Source organism: Zonotrichia leucophrys, chromosome 1A (genome assembly GCF_028769735.1).
Source record: "Zonotrichia leucophrys gambelii isolate GWCS_2022_RI chromosome 1A, RI_Zleu_2.0, whole genome shotgun sequence".
Taxonomy (NCBI): domain Eukaryota; kingdom Metazoa; phylum Chordata; class Aves; order Passeriformes; family Passerellidae; genus Zonotrichia; species Zonotrichia leucophrys.
Window position 1 is genome coordinate 27,478,644 of NC_088170.1, and position 18,616 is coordinate 27,497,259.

The 18,616-nt window shown below is 38.5% G+C and overlaps 1 protein-coding gene and 1 long non-coding RNA gene across 4 annotated transcripts in view; one reads left to right on the forward strand and one right to left on the reverse strand.

Moving 5' to 3' along the window:
- SYT1 (synaptotagmin 1) overlaps positions 1–18,616 on the forward strand; it is a 334,811-nt gene that overhangs the window by 268,366 nt on the left and 47,829 nt on the right. For all 3 annotated transcript variants that reach the window (XM_064701988.1, XM_064701987.1, XM_064701989.1), the window contains one exon: positions 15,467–15,584. In XM_064701988.1, coding sequence (XP_064558058.1) covers positions 15,467–15,584 — 118 coding nt within the window. The remainder of the gene's footprint in view (positions 1–15,466; positions 15,585–18,616) is intronic.
- LOC135442315 (uncharacterized) overlaps positions 1–18,616 on the reverse strand; it is a 114,215-nt gene that overhangs the window by 32,481 nt on the left and 63,118 nt on the right. The window lies entirely within an intron of this gene.

Consider the following 18,616-nt stretch of genomic DNA (forward strand, 5'->3'; position numbering starts at 1 on the left):
GCATCAGTCAAAGTGAATATAAACATCTCAGTTTTAGTTTATGTCAAATTCAGTTGATGCACATCACAGAATTGCAACTTAATTACCACTTCAATCATAGGAGACAAAACAATTTTGCAAGCAGTTACTCTTCTTTTTGCTCATAAAGCTCCACTGTACATTCTGTCCTTTTTTTAAAATGGGCTTAAAATTGAAGACGGAGGGTGAAGGTTTAATGAAATAATGTAAGCTCTATCTCTCACAGCCCAGTCACTTGAATGGCATCTCTCTGACACTGCATTCTCTTCTGGGAAAGGTCTTATTAATATATTTATGTCGGTGAAGTACTTTGAAGGTACAAGCCTTTGTGTGAGCATTTGTTATGACTGTGAGAGGGCTTTGGGAATGTGCAATGACTGCTAAATATTGAGGAGGCTGCTACTAATGAGCTGCATACCTTGAATCCTTTTTCCTTGGCTGCTTTTAGATCTGCTGTCCCTGTGTCTAGTAGTCCTTCAGTCTCATTTGACTGAGTGTGGGAGGGAGGAGTGGTAGATGCTGGAAGGTTATTCACTTATACCAAGTCTGACATATAATGGTTTGGGCACCGAGTGTTAAAAAGCAGATCACAGGAGTTTGCTCCTCTCTGTCATCTACCAGATGTCATTGCTATTAACTTTATCTGAGTACACACTGCATCCAATATCTGTTATCACTCCAGTACAGAAGGCCAGACAGACCTCTTCTTTGCTCACAGCGGTGTGAATCATACTGAGAGTCATCTTCTGAATACTTCAGCTGATTTCCCTCCAGACATTTTGTTATATTGGCACTTAAATTGAAAGCTCGTTGTAGCAAACATGCCAAGAAATTTTAGGGAATATAAGGAAGAGCAGAAACAATTCTTTCCCTTGAAAGCAGTGGAGATGCAGAGACTTATAAGGAGAAGGATCTTTGTTGACCTGACAGTATCCACCACCAAGAGTTCTGCAGATCTTTCACAACTTCTACAGAGCCATGACATGAGACTCTCTGCATTATCTGATCAGGCATCCACCATGGTTAGGTTACATGATGGATGCATGCTCATACCACAGTGGGTGATGATGGGTATATTTTATACAAGGCTTCTGAGTGAGAGATCTGCTGGAAAACACCACACTCCTATGGGATGCACAACCACAGCAGGAGAGATGCATGGTGCTGCCTTGGAAAGGGCTGAGAGGGAGGCCTTCTTCAGGTGGAAAGAGCAGGTCTGTGAACCTTGACTGTGCTGTTCATGAGGATTGTTCTTTCCTGTCTTATCCAAAAGTAAAAAGTGAAGAAAGGAGGTGGAAAAGTGGGGCTGAAACGTTTGTATTTAGTACCTTGGTGTACTTCACAGAAGTTAGAGACTGTGACAAAGTTACTGAGCCTCCCAGCTCATTGACTCTGGAACTGAAACTTGCAAAGATATAAGAGGAAAGGACATTTTTTCAAAAGTCACTGTCAAATTACAGCAGCAAATCACTGTTATTTTCTGTTATAGTTACATGAGCAATGGACAGATGATCTAATAGGCCTTTCCCATCACTGGTAATAACACTTAGTTCTTTTACAGCTTTTCAGATAGCACAGTGCTTTGCGAAGGAAAGTATCATTATCCCTATGGAGATGCTGTCAGAGTGTCAGACAGATTTTAAAATGTGAGATTTCCTTTATTTAGCTGCATGTTATATTGGAACACTATGTTTTCTTCATGGTGTTTACATCTTCTCAAGTTCACTTCTTCTTATTCCCAAAACTTTAAAATGTTAAATCTAAAAAAGGTTTTAGTTTTCAGATTTTGTGAAGAGTTTATGCAGTAAACAGAGATTGTTGAATGCCTGTTCAACATTGTAAGTGCAGCATCTGTCCTGCCAAGGAACTGAATTTCCTACTGAGACAGGGAACAAAACAGAGGTGTGGAAGGTTGAGAATAAGCAAGCCTGCTTTAAAATTCTTCAGCAGTTAATCAGTTGTTTTTCATCTTGAAATTGAAGATGCTAAAGTGACTTTAAAACAATATGATTCAAGTGGAGCTGTAAGGGTACTGTTTTCAGTTCATTAGAATTATGCATTTCTTTTCTCACCTTTCATACTCAAAGTGCTGGCAATCCCACTATATACCTTTGTTGAGAATTCTCTTTTTAACTGCCTCTCTGGAAGAGATGCCTTGGGAGGTCACTTCCTTGTGTTACAATAAAAATAATGTAATTGGCTTACTTGAAATCAAAAGGAACCTTTTCTCGATTCATCTCAAACTGTCTGGCTTTACAGATACTGAATTCAAATACAGAAGACAGTATAAGAGGAAGAAGCTGAGTGATAGTGTTAAATCCAGGCTCTTCTGGGGCCTTTCTGTTCCTGGACAGTTTTGAGATCAGAAAAACATGTATTGCTTATTTGCCAAAACCATTTTTATTACCAGTTTCCTTCCATGTGCGGGAGGGCATTCTGAGGTTAAACTGTGCTGAAATAGTAGATCCTACACTTGGTGCTAAGCATCTAATGACCCATAATACACAAAAAAATAATAATGTTTGTTTCAGACAAAGTATATTGCTAAGAACCTTGCAGAAAATTACAAGGCCAAAGGAAGGAATAGTGGGAAATTCCCAGCCTCCACATATTAATATTACTGTGTGGGATTTTATTGCTCAAGCAGAAGATATTTTAAAGTTCAAAGACACAGCCACATTCAGTGGCACTTGGAAAGCAGTGTTCTGAAATTGTGTTTTTATAGAGTTTTGAGAAAGCTGCTGAAAGGGATCAAACTCATCTGAAGCTAGAGTATGAGGAGATATTTTGGATGGAAACTGCAGAAGGAATTCTAGAAAATACAGATTTAATTCTGGAGTACCCCCAAGTATAAAGCTCTGTAATCTGGGAGAGACTGCAAATGGGTCTGTGGGACCATCTGATGAGTGTGAAAGGGCCACAAATCGTGCTATATCTGGAATTGTTCAGCATTGTTCTCCAACTGGACTTTTATGTACTTACTTATTTTTCTTACTACCAGCATCAGTGAATGCATAATCCAGGGACAGAAATGGCCTCACTGGGATTCCAGGCAGAAGCTTCGTGGTAGTCCAGGCCAATACCTTATTTCCCTTTCTCCCCTACGTTTCCAAACCAACAGTGACAAAAATCATTATCTGATTGCTGTACAAGCCAGGATCAGGAGCTAAGAGAAGCTATAAAACAGCTGTATAAAAATACAGTGTCATTAGAAGGACCTTCAGAACAGAGAGCAGCATTTTTGCAGTCACAAAAGAAGAGCAGGTCTCACAAAGATGACAACAGCATTTTCACTAGAAGGTTGAGGAGGGGATGTATGCTGCTTCAATCTCTTTGCTTTGTTGTGCTCACTCCATGTAGAGCTAGAAGATTTTGGTTTCCAGAAGCATCAGAGAAGGATGTATTTTTGAAAAGGGGAGACAAAGGTTTAGGAATACTGGACCAAAAAGAAAGGGATTAGCCATTTTCTTTATTTTTTTTTTCCTCTATCACCTTTTAAACACTGATTTAAACTATGTCAGAGATTACCATAGTAACCACTTAACCTCTTTTCAGAGCTTGTTGCGTTTCATTTTAGTTTAACAATGAGCTTAAACTGGTATCTGAAGCACTTTACATTGTACTTGTGGCAGGAATTAGCACAAAATAATTTAATCACAGTTAGAATCTGGAATATATGTTCAGTTCAGAGGTATTAGACTTTTATTTAGTTTATGCTAATGTTTCAAGAGGTAGAGTACATGAATTTAGGAAGTATACCAAGTCTTATTTCTAGGCTAAATGGAAAACAGACAGAGAGAATTCAGTCCTACAGTTTCCTGTTCTGTTGTATCATATAAGTCAGCCTTCTACCAAAGGCCAAAGAAATCCCTCACAGTGACCAATGTGTTGTTACTGTGTTACAGGTAACACAGTAGGGTAAATTTTGTGCACCTGCACTTTGCTCCTCTGCCTTTTCTGTGGCCTTCTGCAGCTTACTTTGTGCTTGTCACCATCATAACTAGAGAAGCATTAGGGGTTGCCTGGCTGGCTTACTCACTAGAGGGATGGAGGGCTACTGTAGTTGTTTTGTCCCTTTTCAGAGTATGATTTTTTTCTGTAGAGGGCTAAAGTATGATCACTACAACAGAATTACTACTGCTGTGTCATTAAAGCAGAACACAAATCACTTTGAGCTACCATCATTGGTGCACAGATGAAATCTATTTCCAATATCGTTTTGGATCCAGATATGTTCTCCATGTGCTTCTTGCTGGCCTAAAGCTTGAGTAAACATGTATCTGAAACTGAATCCAGTGACATGGAGGTCAAGATCTTTTCCTTGTCAATTATGTCTGCAATCACAATTACAGAAATCATGTCAGAGATAGAGGCTTCCTAACTAGCAGTGAGAGAGTTGAAAGTAGTGTTATTGCTGCTTGGTCAGCCACATATGTTTGCCCACAACAGAATGGAATTGGGAGGTACTGCAGCATCCACTGACACTGATAAAGGCAGCAGCATTTGAGAACCCTTGTCTTTGCCTTTCTCCTCTTGTGGCTGACCTTGAGTTCAAATGTCTTCTTCTTAGCCAAAGAGCTTGCCATAAAATTCTGACTCAAGTCATTCCCTGTACAATTCCCCTTATGTGGGGTTTACAGCTTGCTTTTGATGCCACTGGTAAAGAACATGGCACTGCAGCTTCTCAGTGCTGTGGCTGGCAAGGGACAGACAGCACCTGAGCTTCCCATCATATGCTTCATATTAGGTGCTACTTAAATTATTTCTGGTTGTCTGGAATCCAGTTATTTTACCTCTGTTCTTCCATATCTTCTTCAATAACTGTGAAAATTAACAGGAGGACCTCTTGTTAATGAGTGGAGCCTCAGCTTCGGAACTTGCAGCAGTTCGTTTCTGTGGGAGTGCCCTGAGGTCTGCAGCTGACATCTCCTGTCAGTTAATGCCCAGCCCAGATTTAGAAGTAAATTATGCTAAAAGTGGTTTTACTCACTCAGATTTGCACATTAATTATCAGGACAAACATTAATTTTTCTGTGATTTTTTTTAGAGCAGACAAGTTTTCTATGACACGTGGGTCATTTATAATAGAAAACATTTTCTTTCTGCAAAAAGCCTCCTATTTCAAAAAACCTTTGTTTTCTTTAGAAATAGTGCTAGTTCCTTTCAATTGCTTTAGACATTTCTCTAAATTAGGTGGTATTTGCCCTAAATCTGGAGGACTCCTAGGCCTTCAAGGAACATTTCAAAGAATGTCCTGTAATTGAACTCAGTCTAGGAAACAGGCAGCATCCTGGAGCTAGTAGTGTTCTCCCAGTGCCAACTTGGGAGGAAAGTGGCACAAGGAAACCCCCTTACAAGCTTGAAAGTTAGACCTTGCTTGGTTTTGGAACAAGGAGCTAGAAACTTGATGATTTTCAGCCCTCAGCAATGTTTGTTATAGGCAGCTTTGTACCTCCACTGGAAAACTCTTAGAGGGCCTTTAAAACCAGAGTTTGAAAGTTTCAGATTTTAAGACAGAAGTAGGTGAAGAAAATAACACATCTTTTTATAGTTTTGGCAATACTCTATCTCTCTTTAAAATGTGTACTTTATTTTTTTACTTGAATGTTACTGGATTCTACTCTGTTGCTGATTCATGTTATGCCCTTCTTCAGTAGATTCAAGCAATTTAATACATGATGCTTGCTCTTCTCTACATTACTTACTCACAGTAATCATGTCCCATCCTCTTTTCAAAAAGCTGCAGAAATTATTCCTACATGTTTTTTCAAAATCAGCTTTCCATTTTTCCAATAAGTCATGACTTTTTACCTTCTTTGTCGTTTTCAGCATCTAAAAAAAATTTATGTACATAAGAGCTGTGTGCCAGATCCTTTATTTCTTTGGCAGGCAGACCAAGTCACAGCCTCTTCTGATCATGTCTACTATTGATTGTTTTGCACAGCATTGCACTAGCAGTTCATGATCTGTAGCTTATGACCCTGAATCCTCAGCAGGAGGTATTGCATTGGAAGATACCTTTCCTGATTGAGAAGGTACTTAAAAAAGTCTGGAGTTCTCTGTCTTAGACTGTAGAAAATTTGCTTTTGGCTGTATGAAAATGTCCTCTTTGTAACTGGTTGTAGAAAATTGATTAAGCACTTTCTTTTTGACCGATCTGTTGCATTACTATTTACTGTTATATCACCTGCCTCCTTTGTAAAACAAAATCTTCCCCACTTACAAAAAACAGCAGCAGACCTTGAATGGAAAAAAGAAAAAAAAATGTGCATGCCTTCATCACGCAAATTTCCAATCTTACCAAAGAAGGAATCTGGTTTTAGTTGAAAAGACCTTTTTTTTTTTTTCCATAAAACAATGTGACTACCCATTCATAATATTTTATATCCTTTAAATCAACATTATTACAACTTTTATAAATTCTTCTTTTGTTTCATCTGTGTTTGATTAAAGACAAATGACTGATAGATACCACCTTTATCGTATTTGGCCTTTTTTGAGTAAGACAAGTAAAACAGAACTTTTTCAGCCTTATTTCCCTTGTGGTCTAAGATTTATTAAAAAGGAACATCATTAAGCCAGAGATCTTATGATAAGTGCAGTCTTCTGTCCCAGATTTTTAGCTAACTGCAATGAACTCTTTACTGAAGAGATTAATACAGTTGAGTGTGTGGTTCTGATTACTGTGATGACCTTTGATGAGCTGCCTTGTCTTCTTAAAGGATGTGTTAAGAGACTTTTTCAAAGTGAAATAGTGAGGAGAAGTAGAGTTACAAAAGAGGAACTTGCCACTATGTATTTATCTAACACTTTAATATCTTTCAGTACTTTCATAAAAATAAATGTTTGAGTGTTTAGTTTAAGAAGTGGATATAAGCCTGGTAAGGGTAAGTCAGTAGATTTGAAAATGTAGCACTGGTTTGAAGGACCTCATTCTTGAACTGAACACAAATATTTAATATGCTGAACTCAAGAAATGTAATGCAAGGCATTATGGGAGATATGTATTAGCTTCTTCATTTCAAGTGGAACCAAAGACAAAAATACTGACATTATCTGAGAGAGTATTTTACATATTTCTGACTTCCCACAAACTAGGGAGCACTAGAACAGGAGCTTTTCTGAGCTTTACAGCTTGCCACTTTTCCAGCTGCATGTGCTTTACCCTACCTCATGTTTAGGCAATTCCAATGCTCTGGAAAAATCTTTAGTACAAAAATCAGTAAAAATAGAACAATGTGAGAAAACTTTCTAAATGAAAGTGTGCTTGTAGCATAAAAGCAATGAACGGGGAAAAAAAATATTATATTGGTTGGGGTGAAATTCTACATGAAAGAAAATCTTCACCTTGATAAATTACAGGTGGAGAACTGTCTTGCTATAAGTCTTGACCTATCAGCTGTCAACTTAGATCAGCTGTCTGTGGTTTTCCTATTAGAAAATCCAGTTCCTTTTCATCTTGCTGTGCCAGTCCTCAGTGTGCAGCCCTTTTAAAGTCCCTGCTGCAGTGCAGTGGGAATCCTTGTTTTTCGGTGTGGCTAAGTTATCTTTGTGTGAAAATAAAGGCACAAACTGGTTTTGGTACAAAACTGTGTTGCATGCTGCCCTGGAAGTTGGAGAGCAAGGTGAGAAAATTTCTGTAAGTGTAAAGGAATGCAGTGTCTTAACAAAGATGGATCCTCAGATTCTTGCCCTGTTCGGAGAAGCCCTTGAGCATGTGGTGGGTCACCTTGTGTTCTCTTTGGCCTGCCCCTAGCTAGCCAGCAAGCTTCTTGTTTTAAAACAATGCCAGTATGTGTTGCCTCTTTCCCAGTTGCCAACTTAGAAGATTTTGGAGGAGGCTGCTCTGTGGTGTGGGGTTTGTGATGGGGGTCATGTGAAGGGAACTGGAGGTAGTGCTAGGGGATATTGGGGAGGAACATGAAAGCTGAACTGGCTCTGCAGCTAGCAAGAGAGGAGAGAAAGGGCATGAGTCAACATTTATTTAATGGCTTAGTAGTAGGTCTTATTGTCTTAGAACTTTGTTGAAGTTTCAGGAAAGGGAAGAAGATGGCTGCCTGTGAGGGGTAATCCATGAATTCTATTGAATTTCTCTTTATGGCTTTTGCTGAACAAATAGAAATGTAATGCTGTATGGCTTCAGTAATGGCAGCACTGATTTTGCCTGGTGCTGATGAATTTCAGCAGTAGTTACCAGCATCACGGATGATTAGTCATTCCATCATACCAATCATTCCCACTTTTACTGGTTTGTTCAAATCAGCTTGTGTCTGTTTTGGAGTAAATAATGTATGGTTGTTCTAGGAAGGACTGTGCTCATGCCAGGTTTTTTGTACAGTACTGCATGCAGTCATACATCTTAAAAGGAAGAAATTACTAATTACTTTGATTCTTAATTGCAATTCTTTACTATCTACTGATTCTATGTACTTTTGGATGTATTCTGTAATTCCAGTTCATAGTCTAAAGCTTTTAATTCAATCACCTTTGGAAACTAAAGACACACTTGGTAACAGACACTACATTAACTGAACATTAAGATGCTCTTACTACAGCAAATTTCAAATCAAGCAAGGGAACTGTAGTGTGGCTTCCTATTACCCTATCACAGGAGGACAATGACTTTCTGTAGAGTGATTACAGTGCATATGTAATATTCTAATAATTAGAGAAAAGCCTTGTGATTTGACTTCTCACAATGTCTGATAAGCCAAGAAAAAAAATCTTTCAAATGTATTACATTTCCTTTCAATGTTGTACTTAAACTACTCACTAGAAGACTAGCCTTGTGACATACTGTAGTTAATAAGTTTTCCATGCTGTCAAAAGTAGTAATATTAGTGTGCCATTCAGTTAAATTAATTTTGTTTTGTGCACTGGCCTGCATAGACGTGAGTGACATTTAGAAATATGATCAGGCAGGAGCTGAGGAGAAGCCAAGTGGCAAAACAGAGGGACATGCAATCATTAAAGCAGAGCAGCCAGCTGCAAGCATTTGTGGGTAGGCAAAGAGTTATGGAAAACCAGGCCACGATGTTCAGCCATATATGATTCTTTTCATTCATTCCTTCTTTGCTCATTTATTTAACAAATTCATTTTCTTCTTGTTTCATTAAGAACTTGGAATGTTTGACAGCACGGTCTCTTGTCTAGAAATCAAAGAGTAGAGTTTGGCTAGTCTTTGATTTCAGCTGCCTTCGACCACAGCACTTCTCATTTTGCAAGAGGCACCTGATTGTGATACTTTTAAACTGATGACTGTGAAGTGTCATTTTTCTACCAATAATAACAGTGTTTTCTCCTTCCATTTTCTCTGCTTTTTAGAAAGCAGTAGTGTAAGTACTCTTTCTAAATAGTTAAAAAATGTAATAAGTGGACTAAAAGGAGGAAACTGACGAAACCTAGTTTGTTAATTTTTTAATAACATTGGTTCATTCAAATTTATTGCCCAAATTGCTTTTAAGTCCAATTTACCATTATGTTGGGGAATATTATATAGTTATGGCAGTTAAAAGAAATGCAATCTACTGCTTTTTTTATATCTATTGCAGTAAGAGGACAGAGATGTGTCACGAATTTCTGTTTCAAGTAGTGCTGTTCAGAGGGGGCTGGGGGAAAGAGGAAGAAATAAGTAGATTTTTTTTTTTTTCTAGAGAAAGATCCTGATAGGTCTGTTCATTTTAAGCAAAGGTAAAAAATAGTGCTGGCAAAAAAAAGGTTGTATCACAGAGTCAGAGTAGGACTGTGGTAGGGAAATCAGTCAAAAGCAATATGCAATTAAACCCTTTCTTCTGACTCTGTCTCACTTATACTTTATAGCATGTAGGCACAGACTGTATGCCTACAGATACCACCTTCCAGTACCTTTAATGAATTCACTTCATTTGAAAGAGTATTCTGTCTGCCCTAGAACTTCTCCCTTTTAAAATTGCCTCATGAACCTTTACTGTCTGCCCTAGAACTTCTCCCTTTTAAAATTGCCTCATGGACCTTTACTTCTATTTCTGTTTTCTCTTTGCCTAATATCAGTCTCCTCCTTTTCATATCTTCTTTAGCCTGTTGTCACTGTCAGTCCCTTTTCTACAGAGTCCAAAGTGAGCCCTATGGATCTTTGCATTGAGAATTCAGTTTCTTCCGAGGTCTCATGCTATAACCTATTTCACTTTCCTGATTGATTTATGTGTTAGGTGTCTTGTAACTGCACTTATATTATCAGGGGCTTCCTTTTGGGGCCAAGTGTGCACATGTGAAGAGAGTGTAATCTATGAAGACTCTTCTAAAACAAAAAGTTAGTAAAAGCAAACAGGAGAGACTTTTGATCAGACGTTCTGTACTTCCATTTTGTAAGACAAAACACAACTGATGACAGAATAAGGAATCGTGCAGTGTGATTCCTTATTCTGAACAACTTGTGTGTTCATATTTTATTGTTTTTAAAATAGTTTCTTTAAAATTGCAGTAGTGGCAATCATGAAGATGGTGCTGGCCTCTCTCCAGAGGCTTTTAGCACTTATTTACTTCCAGCTTGGCTTCTGTGTTCATGGGCATGAAATATTTTCAGACAGCAAAGGAATTACTCTACTTGTCAGATTAATGTATAGCTGTTAAAGCCCTTAGGTTTATATTGACTGGATGTATAGATAACATTTTGCAAGTCTGAAACAGGTACTTCTGCAATAAGCCTTTTGTCTGAAGGAGTTGGGAGAGCTCTGCCTCCCCTCTCTGCTTTTGTTATTTCATCCCAAAAGTAGTGCACAGATTTGGGGTACAGTGGTACTTGGTGTGCATACACATTCATGTGATAGTCTCCAACGTGCCATAAGGGCTGACATGTTAGCTCCAGCTTTTCTTCCCCTTCCTTATCTTTCCCTGCTGCACCATCTATTTCTAGCCTGCTTCTACAAACTGAGGACTAGGAGTTTCTTGCTCACTTCCCACTCCTTTGCCTAATTGTGGCAGAATCATCTTCATATTGTGGGGTCATCTCAACCCTGATTTGCAAATATAAGAGGAAAAGATTCTTTCTTTCCTGATTATACCTATTGGAGGTTTGAAATGCTCTGCTTTGTTCCTTAACCATGTATTTATCAAAAATGCAATGTCTTTGAAACTAGTAATGTCAGACAACTGTGGTAGCAATAAAATTTCATGTTTACTGGTTTGCTGGGCACCCATTTTTTTTCTTGCTTGCGCTTCCCCAGTGTGATCCCTGTTTGCTCTATGGGTGGAGGGACAATGCTTTCATAATTCTAAATCCCAGCTATGTATACAGGTTGCTAATTCTACCCACTTGCTACTTTGGCTTAATTGAAGTTGGGACCAGTCTATGTCATCAATTTCTGCAACCATGTGGTTCTGTCACTGGTATTGTTGTGGCACCTTTTGAGGCTTAGTGTAATCATGCCTTACATGCCAAGAAAAGGAATTTGATGGATTCAAGATCTCCATTTGCAGACAGCATGTGGTGGCTTAAAAATTGTATGAAGTCCATCAGTGTGGGAATTGGGATTAGAGATTCTGTCATTACAGTTTACCTGAATTTCCTGAATTTGGAAAACACAAATTTAGCTCATAACCCACAGTTATGCTGTCCCTGTTTTCTCCACAGAGTTTTAAAACATTTTGGTAGCTATGAAAACTAAACAGTGAACACTACAAGCTTCCATTGTAAATATTGATTAGGATAAGATGGTATTATTTGGGGTCTTTGCCCATAAATCACATCATATTGTGTTTCTCTCAGGCTTGCGCAAATATTCACAATCAAAACCAGGTACCAAAGTTGGAAACCAACCCCACTGTGTTTATAGTCTTCCTATACTGATTGTTTTTGAGTCTTACATCCAATTAGGGGGAAGCATATGGTGCTGTGGCTTCTTATTTTGGTATTGTTTTACTAAGAGAACTGCAAGCATCAACTCTCTCATACTATCTTCCACAAAAATGTAGAGAATGTTTACATTAATGACATAGATATGTCTGTTAGAGATTCTGCAATACAAATGAGAGAAATCTGCACAAAAAGCATTTTTCTCTGTAGCTCATTAGGAAAGTGTCCTGTTGAGGCAAACATGATTGCCTCGAGTAGGAGAAGGACAAAACAGGCAGGAGCCACTTAAGAGTCATTTCTAAAAAGTCCAGGTTCTCAACAGGACTAAAAATAGCCTTTCCTAAGTTGAAGAAGTGTTATCAGCATTGTCTCTGTCATTTATGTTCTGCTCCATTGCATCCTCTTTAAAAGTAATGAAGTTATGAAGTTGCTTCGATGGAGAGAATCTTTTGATTGGTGTATAAGCATTATACATGGATAGGTTAATGACTATGAAACTCCCAGCTGGAAGTTTCTAACACTAACTTAGAGTTTCCATCAGAGATCAAAGTAATTTACTAACATAAATTATTTATACACAGTGCTGAAAGAAATTAATAATAACAATAAGGCATCTCCATGGGCTAATCACCATACCAGCAGCACTCATCTGTACCGTGTAGCCCTGCAGGAGTTTGTAATTATCTCCTGCAAACCACACCTCTAGTAATTGGGTTTTTTAGCTTCATTGCAGTGATGCCACTTCCAGTGCTTTGCCTGACAAATAATTCTTGAGTTTTTAAGGGGAAAAAAAAGTATTGCAGTCATGCAAAGAGAAAAGGTTACAAGTACGAGAAGTTGTAGAAATGCAGTTGATAAAGATTTTCATACCAACAAAAGAAGTGCTAAACCTGATTCTGGAGGCATTTTTACTTCAGGTTATTCACTGGAATTAGCCCATCATCTGCTGCCATTTCCCATGGCTTCCTGGTGATCTATGGAAAACTGGCTGCGTGATGCTGCCTTCTTTGTGTTTCCTGCAGCTAAAATTACATTAAAAGAGGCTAAAAAAAACATTAAATGCCCTCTTAAAATTACTCTTCTGTATAGACAATTACAGTATTTGCACAGAAGCATAACATGATTGCAGACAGAAATGCTGGTGAGAGGTGATGTCTCCGTGGCAATAGCTGTTGAGCGTACAGTACTTCCTTCAGCTACTGCTGATGCACTCAGATCAGAAGCAACAATCCTAACACTATTTTATGCTTTCTAAACACACTCCTGTCTCAACATAAGATTTAAAAAAAAAAAGCCACCAAACAAATAAAAAAAAAATAGAAATTGGAACGAACAAAAGCTAAAAAAGCCCTTACAAATATCCACTGAAAGGAACAATTAGAAGCATGGTATTGATTTAAAAGGGGACAAAAGTTCCTATGCTGCTACAACTAAAGCTCTGCCTAATGAATCTGGAAGTGAGGCAGAGCCCTTGAATATTGGGTGATACATAGGTACAGAGATCTCTAAGGTGGAGGGACTAAAATAAGCTTTCATATATACCTCATTTCAGTCTTTGGAGAGCCCCATGAATCCACAGGCAAATTTAAGCCAACTCTACAATGTAATAGAGCAGTGACTGTGAAGAACACCAGGTGGCTGGGTGTCCTGTGATCATGATAACACAAATCAATAAGCAATTGATTTCTTTTGTTCTGAACAACCTGCAAGTGATAGATCAACTTCACTGTTACCCTATCCAATATGGACTTGAAAAACCAAATGTCAGGTGAACAGGAGCATGTTTTGCTGTCACTGTGCCATTCAAAGCTCAGCTAAAGCCAGGCATGAGCTATGCAGGTTGCATGGCTGAAATCTGTGTTTTCATTATCTGAATCTGTGCTGGGATTTAGGACAGGATATGCAGTCAGGCAGGAATAGTAAATTCTTTCATGCCAATGCAGTCCATGTTTTGAAAGACATCTAGGGTTGTTCTAGATATAAGTAATTTTTTTTTACATTTTTGTCAGTCCTTTTGAACAAGGTGATAATGTGATAATGTCATTCTAGCCCTTCTGGGTCAGATAGAGGTCTCTTCCCCAACTACTCACTTTGCAACCTGAAGAGTCCTAATCTGCTTAGATGTTCTTTCCCCAGAAACTGTGTCATATCCTTGCTTATTCCTGCTGCTTTTCTTGGAATCTGTCCCAATTCTACCACATCCTTCTGAGGTGAGGAGGACACCATGAGTTTTCAAGATACTGGCACAAGTGCATCCTGACAGCATTATTTTTATCCAGTACAGATATAACATCACGAGCTATTTGTTTGTTCTGTCCAAGCATTTCTTAACTACGTGTAACTATGCTTGTTCTTTATGTTTCCTGACCACTGGTGGTTGCTGAGATGATGTCTGGCAGGGAATTGTCTAGTACTATACCTGGATTTCAGTCCCAACTTGAAATAATCAGTTGAGAATCTGTCACATTATAGGTTAAGTCCTTTGCACATGGACCGTCTATTCTGTAGGAAATATCCACTGCATCCATGAGCATGTGAGCAAGTTGCTGTCAGTTGTGTCTAGCAAAACACTGGAAGCAAAAAGATATGGTCATAAAAATGTACTTTATACTCTACTATCAGAATGAATTGTGGAAGTAGACATATGCCATAAGAACTAATGCCTTTGAAAGAGAAGTGTGGCTGTCTGAAATTTTTTATTGGTCTGCTTGGTGTAAGCTCATCCTTCTTGTCACAAAAACTTCCTTGTTAGCCGCTGTAGAGATACCATGGGCCTTGAAGCAGAGGAAAGCAGCTTGGATCATCCAACTCATCATTTATAAGCAATATACTCCCTCTCTCATCTGCAAGTTCCTATCTCTTATTCATCCTTTTAAAACAAAGTTCCTGCAATTCTGAACATCATTCAGCTTTTCCCTCTTTGCCAGGACTGTTAGGAAAATATTAAGCGATGTATTGCAAAAGGCTGCATTTGGCAGGATCTCACATGCTGGGCTGGAAGGCAAAACCAAATCCTTGCAGCTATTCCTTATGTGAGGAGGGATGTACTGTGTCCTTTCATGGTCTCTATCTGCCTGGCTTTTTTCTCTTCCAGCAGACAGGAGACAAGTCTTTTTTTATACTGCATATTTTGTACTTTGTGGATTTTTTTATACTTTCTGCTTTTGTGGCAAAGTGTGACGAGAAAGATCCATATTACTGTTTCACAGCAAACAGCCTAGTAGCTGTGTGTGCATGTTTCTTAACAGATTTCCACTGAAATGCAGCCTGAAGAAAAAAATTTTAAAAACCTGTCTTAGTTTAAAGAGCAAACAATATTTGTGGGACCCTTATTTTCAGGGGTGAAATTGTGAAAAGTATCACTTACTTTCTGGCCAGCACATATCTTGTCATTTGGTTGTATACAGGATAGTTGCTGCTACAGACTTGAGGTTATCAAGGATTGAATCTGGACAATTTGTGGTAGTTTTCTCAATATTGTTCATTTGGAGGTTTTCTTTAGCAGTACAAGTCGGAGATGTAATCCTGCTAATTTTTTGCGGGGCTTTCAAAACTGCATTTTTCAAAAGGTAAAAAAAATCATTAAAGTAAAACATTGTGTCTTGTTTGCCTTCACAGCAAGAGAAGCTGGGTGATATCTGCTTCTCCCTCCGTTATGTGCCTACTGCTGGCAAGCTGACTGTCGTCATTCTGGAGGCAAAGAACCTGAAGAAGATGGATGTCGGTGGACTATCAGGTATGTGTGTGAAAATCTCCTTGAAGATTTTGCAGGTTGTAAAGGCAGAAAATCAACTAGTTTTCTGTTGGAGGTCCACTTGGCTGAGAAGGTAAGGGCTGTAGCTCCCTGTCTGAAAGATGTGGTTTTATGTTTTCATGAAAGTTAGGACATGACTGAGTATATCAGAACTAATTCTAGCTTAAAAAAAAATCACAAGACACTGCATTCCACTCCAAGACAAGGTCTGAAGTGTTACACGATCAGATGACAGTGCAAGCTCTCTGTGCTTTCCTTCTCTCCTGTTGCCTAGAGATAAATACAGACTATTCAGGCAGAGAAAAAAAATCTGACTACAATTCCTATTGTCTGTTTAATCTCACAAAATGTGAGCATTTCATTGCATTGTTGCAGATAATAGGTAATAGAGGAACTCACCACAGGTTGCCGTGCTGACTGCTGTTTGAGGTGCCAGGAAGATTGTTTCTGCGTTTGAAGGGCTCAGGTGTGATTGCTTGCACGTGCAGAGTTAGAGGTGCTCTGCATTTGTGCGCACAGCAGAAATTGAAATGCCAGTCTTGTGTGTGTGTGGCAGGCAGTGAGGCTGATGCATCCAGCGTGCTCAGTAGCTGCCAGCAGCCCTGGCAGCCCTTGCATGGGCTGAGGCTGTGCACACTGGGGGCGACAGGGTGTGTGCCACCTCTGAGCGACGCACCTGCGCTCTGTCGCAGCAACCTGCTGCAGCTCCCTGTAGGCTTCTGTTCTCTGCTGCATCTGGAATTTGGACACAAATTACTGCATAAATTGCCAATTAGTTGAGACAAAATTAAATAACAAGATGCTTTATAAGGTGAGGTCTTTTCAGGAGAATTTTGGTTTTTATGCCTTCTGTTTAGAAGAAACAGTTGCTACCCACCATTGAGAATGAGGCTATTTTCAGGACTGAAAACTTTTACAGCTGCCACTAACACATAGATTATGTAATTTCTCAATTTGATTTAGTAACTGACAAGAAAAAAAGTGTTTTGCTCTTAGTTTTTTATAATCTTAGCACAAGGTAATAGCTGTATGCAAAATAAACAGAAATGGGAACTTACTAAAAGCAACTGTGAAGGTTTTATTTACCACTCTTGATGAATAACTGGAAGACCTTGCTATAGTGTGGGGAAACTAAGTCTTCTATCAATAACTAGGTTTTTTTTGGTTTTTGTTTTACTTGCATCTGAAGTCATCCTTTGCACAGCAACAGAAAAAAAAGTGAAAGACATACAAGTGTTGTTGCAGTCATTACTCAGTAAAGTCTGGCCGTTTCTTGTCCACAATGGACACTCAATTAAGACACACCACTAATAGTTTCCTTAACACTCATAATGAACAAATTGCAAATTAATGTTCATAAGCACATTTACTCCTAATGGTTTCCTAATGAAAGATTAGATTCTCATAATGACAAAGCGATTTTTGACTGAAGGTTAGCTCTGACAGCCAGAGCATCTATATCCTTTTCCAGACTTTGTGAGAAATATGATAGATAATGGGTACTCAGCTTATAAGAAACCAAAGAGAGGGGCAGGAGAAGCACTAATGAACTCAAGAGCAACAAACTTCAGATGGAAAATACAGTACATTGTGTTGGAAATAACTGTGAGGACAGGAATGGACTTAATCTCCTCTATGTTCTGAGCCACGTAGAGGACATTTAAATTTCTAGGGCAAGAGAGGTTTTGTTCTCTGTTTTTAGGGCCATGCCAAACCTGAAACATCATGTTCTCTTGGAGACAAACAAACCCAATGGGATACCATAGTTGTAGCAGGAATTCAAAAGTCACTGACAGTGATAAGTGGCAGTTAGTATGGTATTCCTGGGGTAGTAATTATAGATGAAATAATGTTGGTTTAAAGTAGATCCAGTATCTTTCATTAGGGAATTTATCTTTTGAATAAATTATGCAGGAAGAACTTTGGAAATCAAGCTGAGATTCTGTTATTATTATTCACACTAAATATTACCTACTCTCTAAGTGCAAACGAAGGTGACAGGATTTTATCTTGATTGGCAAATATTTCTTCCTAGTTTTGTTACTTTCTGTAGATACTAAGATGTCTTTTCATATTATAAAAATGAAAATTTAGCATGACAGTGAAGGTGGAAAAGGTTAGCAATCAAATGTGAATTCAAACTTAGTGTTACATATACATTCAAGAGATGAAACCTATACATTAACAAGAGGTGAAAATGCTAACTGACACAGATGGGGGAAACAAATCTTAGCAATTTGTCAGAAATAGGCAAAAATACCTTTTTGTTGTTGTTGTTTTGAATTTGGGATATATATTTTAGTTATTCTTTCCTATTTTTGATAGGGTGCTGGAAAAGCAGAATGCAGACATTTGGAAAGGGTTCTGTTTTTCTCTTGCACCCATCCTTCATGTCTCTGTGAAGTTTACCTGCCTCGCAGAGAGAAGGAGCAGGGCCCTGGCTCCTGCAGAGGGAGCACTGACAAGCATTCACAGCACAGGGGTGGGCACTGTGCCTTCCTTGTGGCTGCTTCTCTCCACATCTCAAGTATTACTGCTGCTATATCAGTAAATATCTGTTATACCTTTGCACCTCAACAATGTTTCAGGTTTCAGCATTTATGTTAGCTTTAGCCCCAGTAAAAAGAACCAGTCACTGTGGCTCAGTAATCATCTGAACTTCTACCACTCTACATAAATTTATTAAATCCATAATTGTGGTCAATTTGGCTTAAAAACATGCTTGGTTTTATTTTATTATGTACATTTATGTTATGCAGATAGAGAAAACCCTGTTACAAAAGTACCCAAAGCAAAAGAGATTGAAGTATATTGAGAGCATTACCTTTCCTAGCATTTTTACAGGGCCTCAGCTGCTAAACCTTAATCCTCCTAGTCAGCATCTATGTCATACTTAATGGTTACTACAGCTGCTTAAAAAAAAAAAAAAAAAACCTTTATAAAAGCATTTATCACCAGCATTTTTCATAGATTTCATTAGCAGTCAAAAGCCAAGCATAAATTACTTTGGAAAC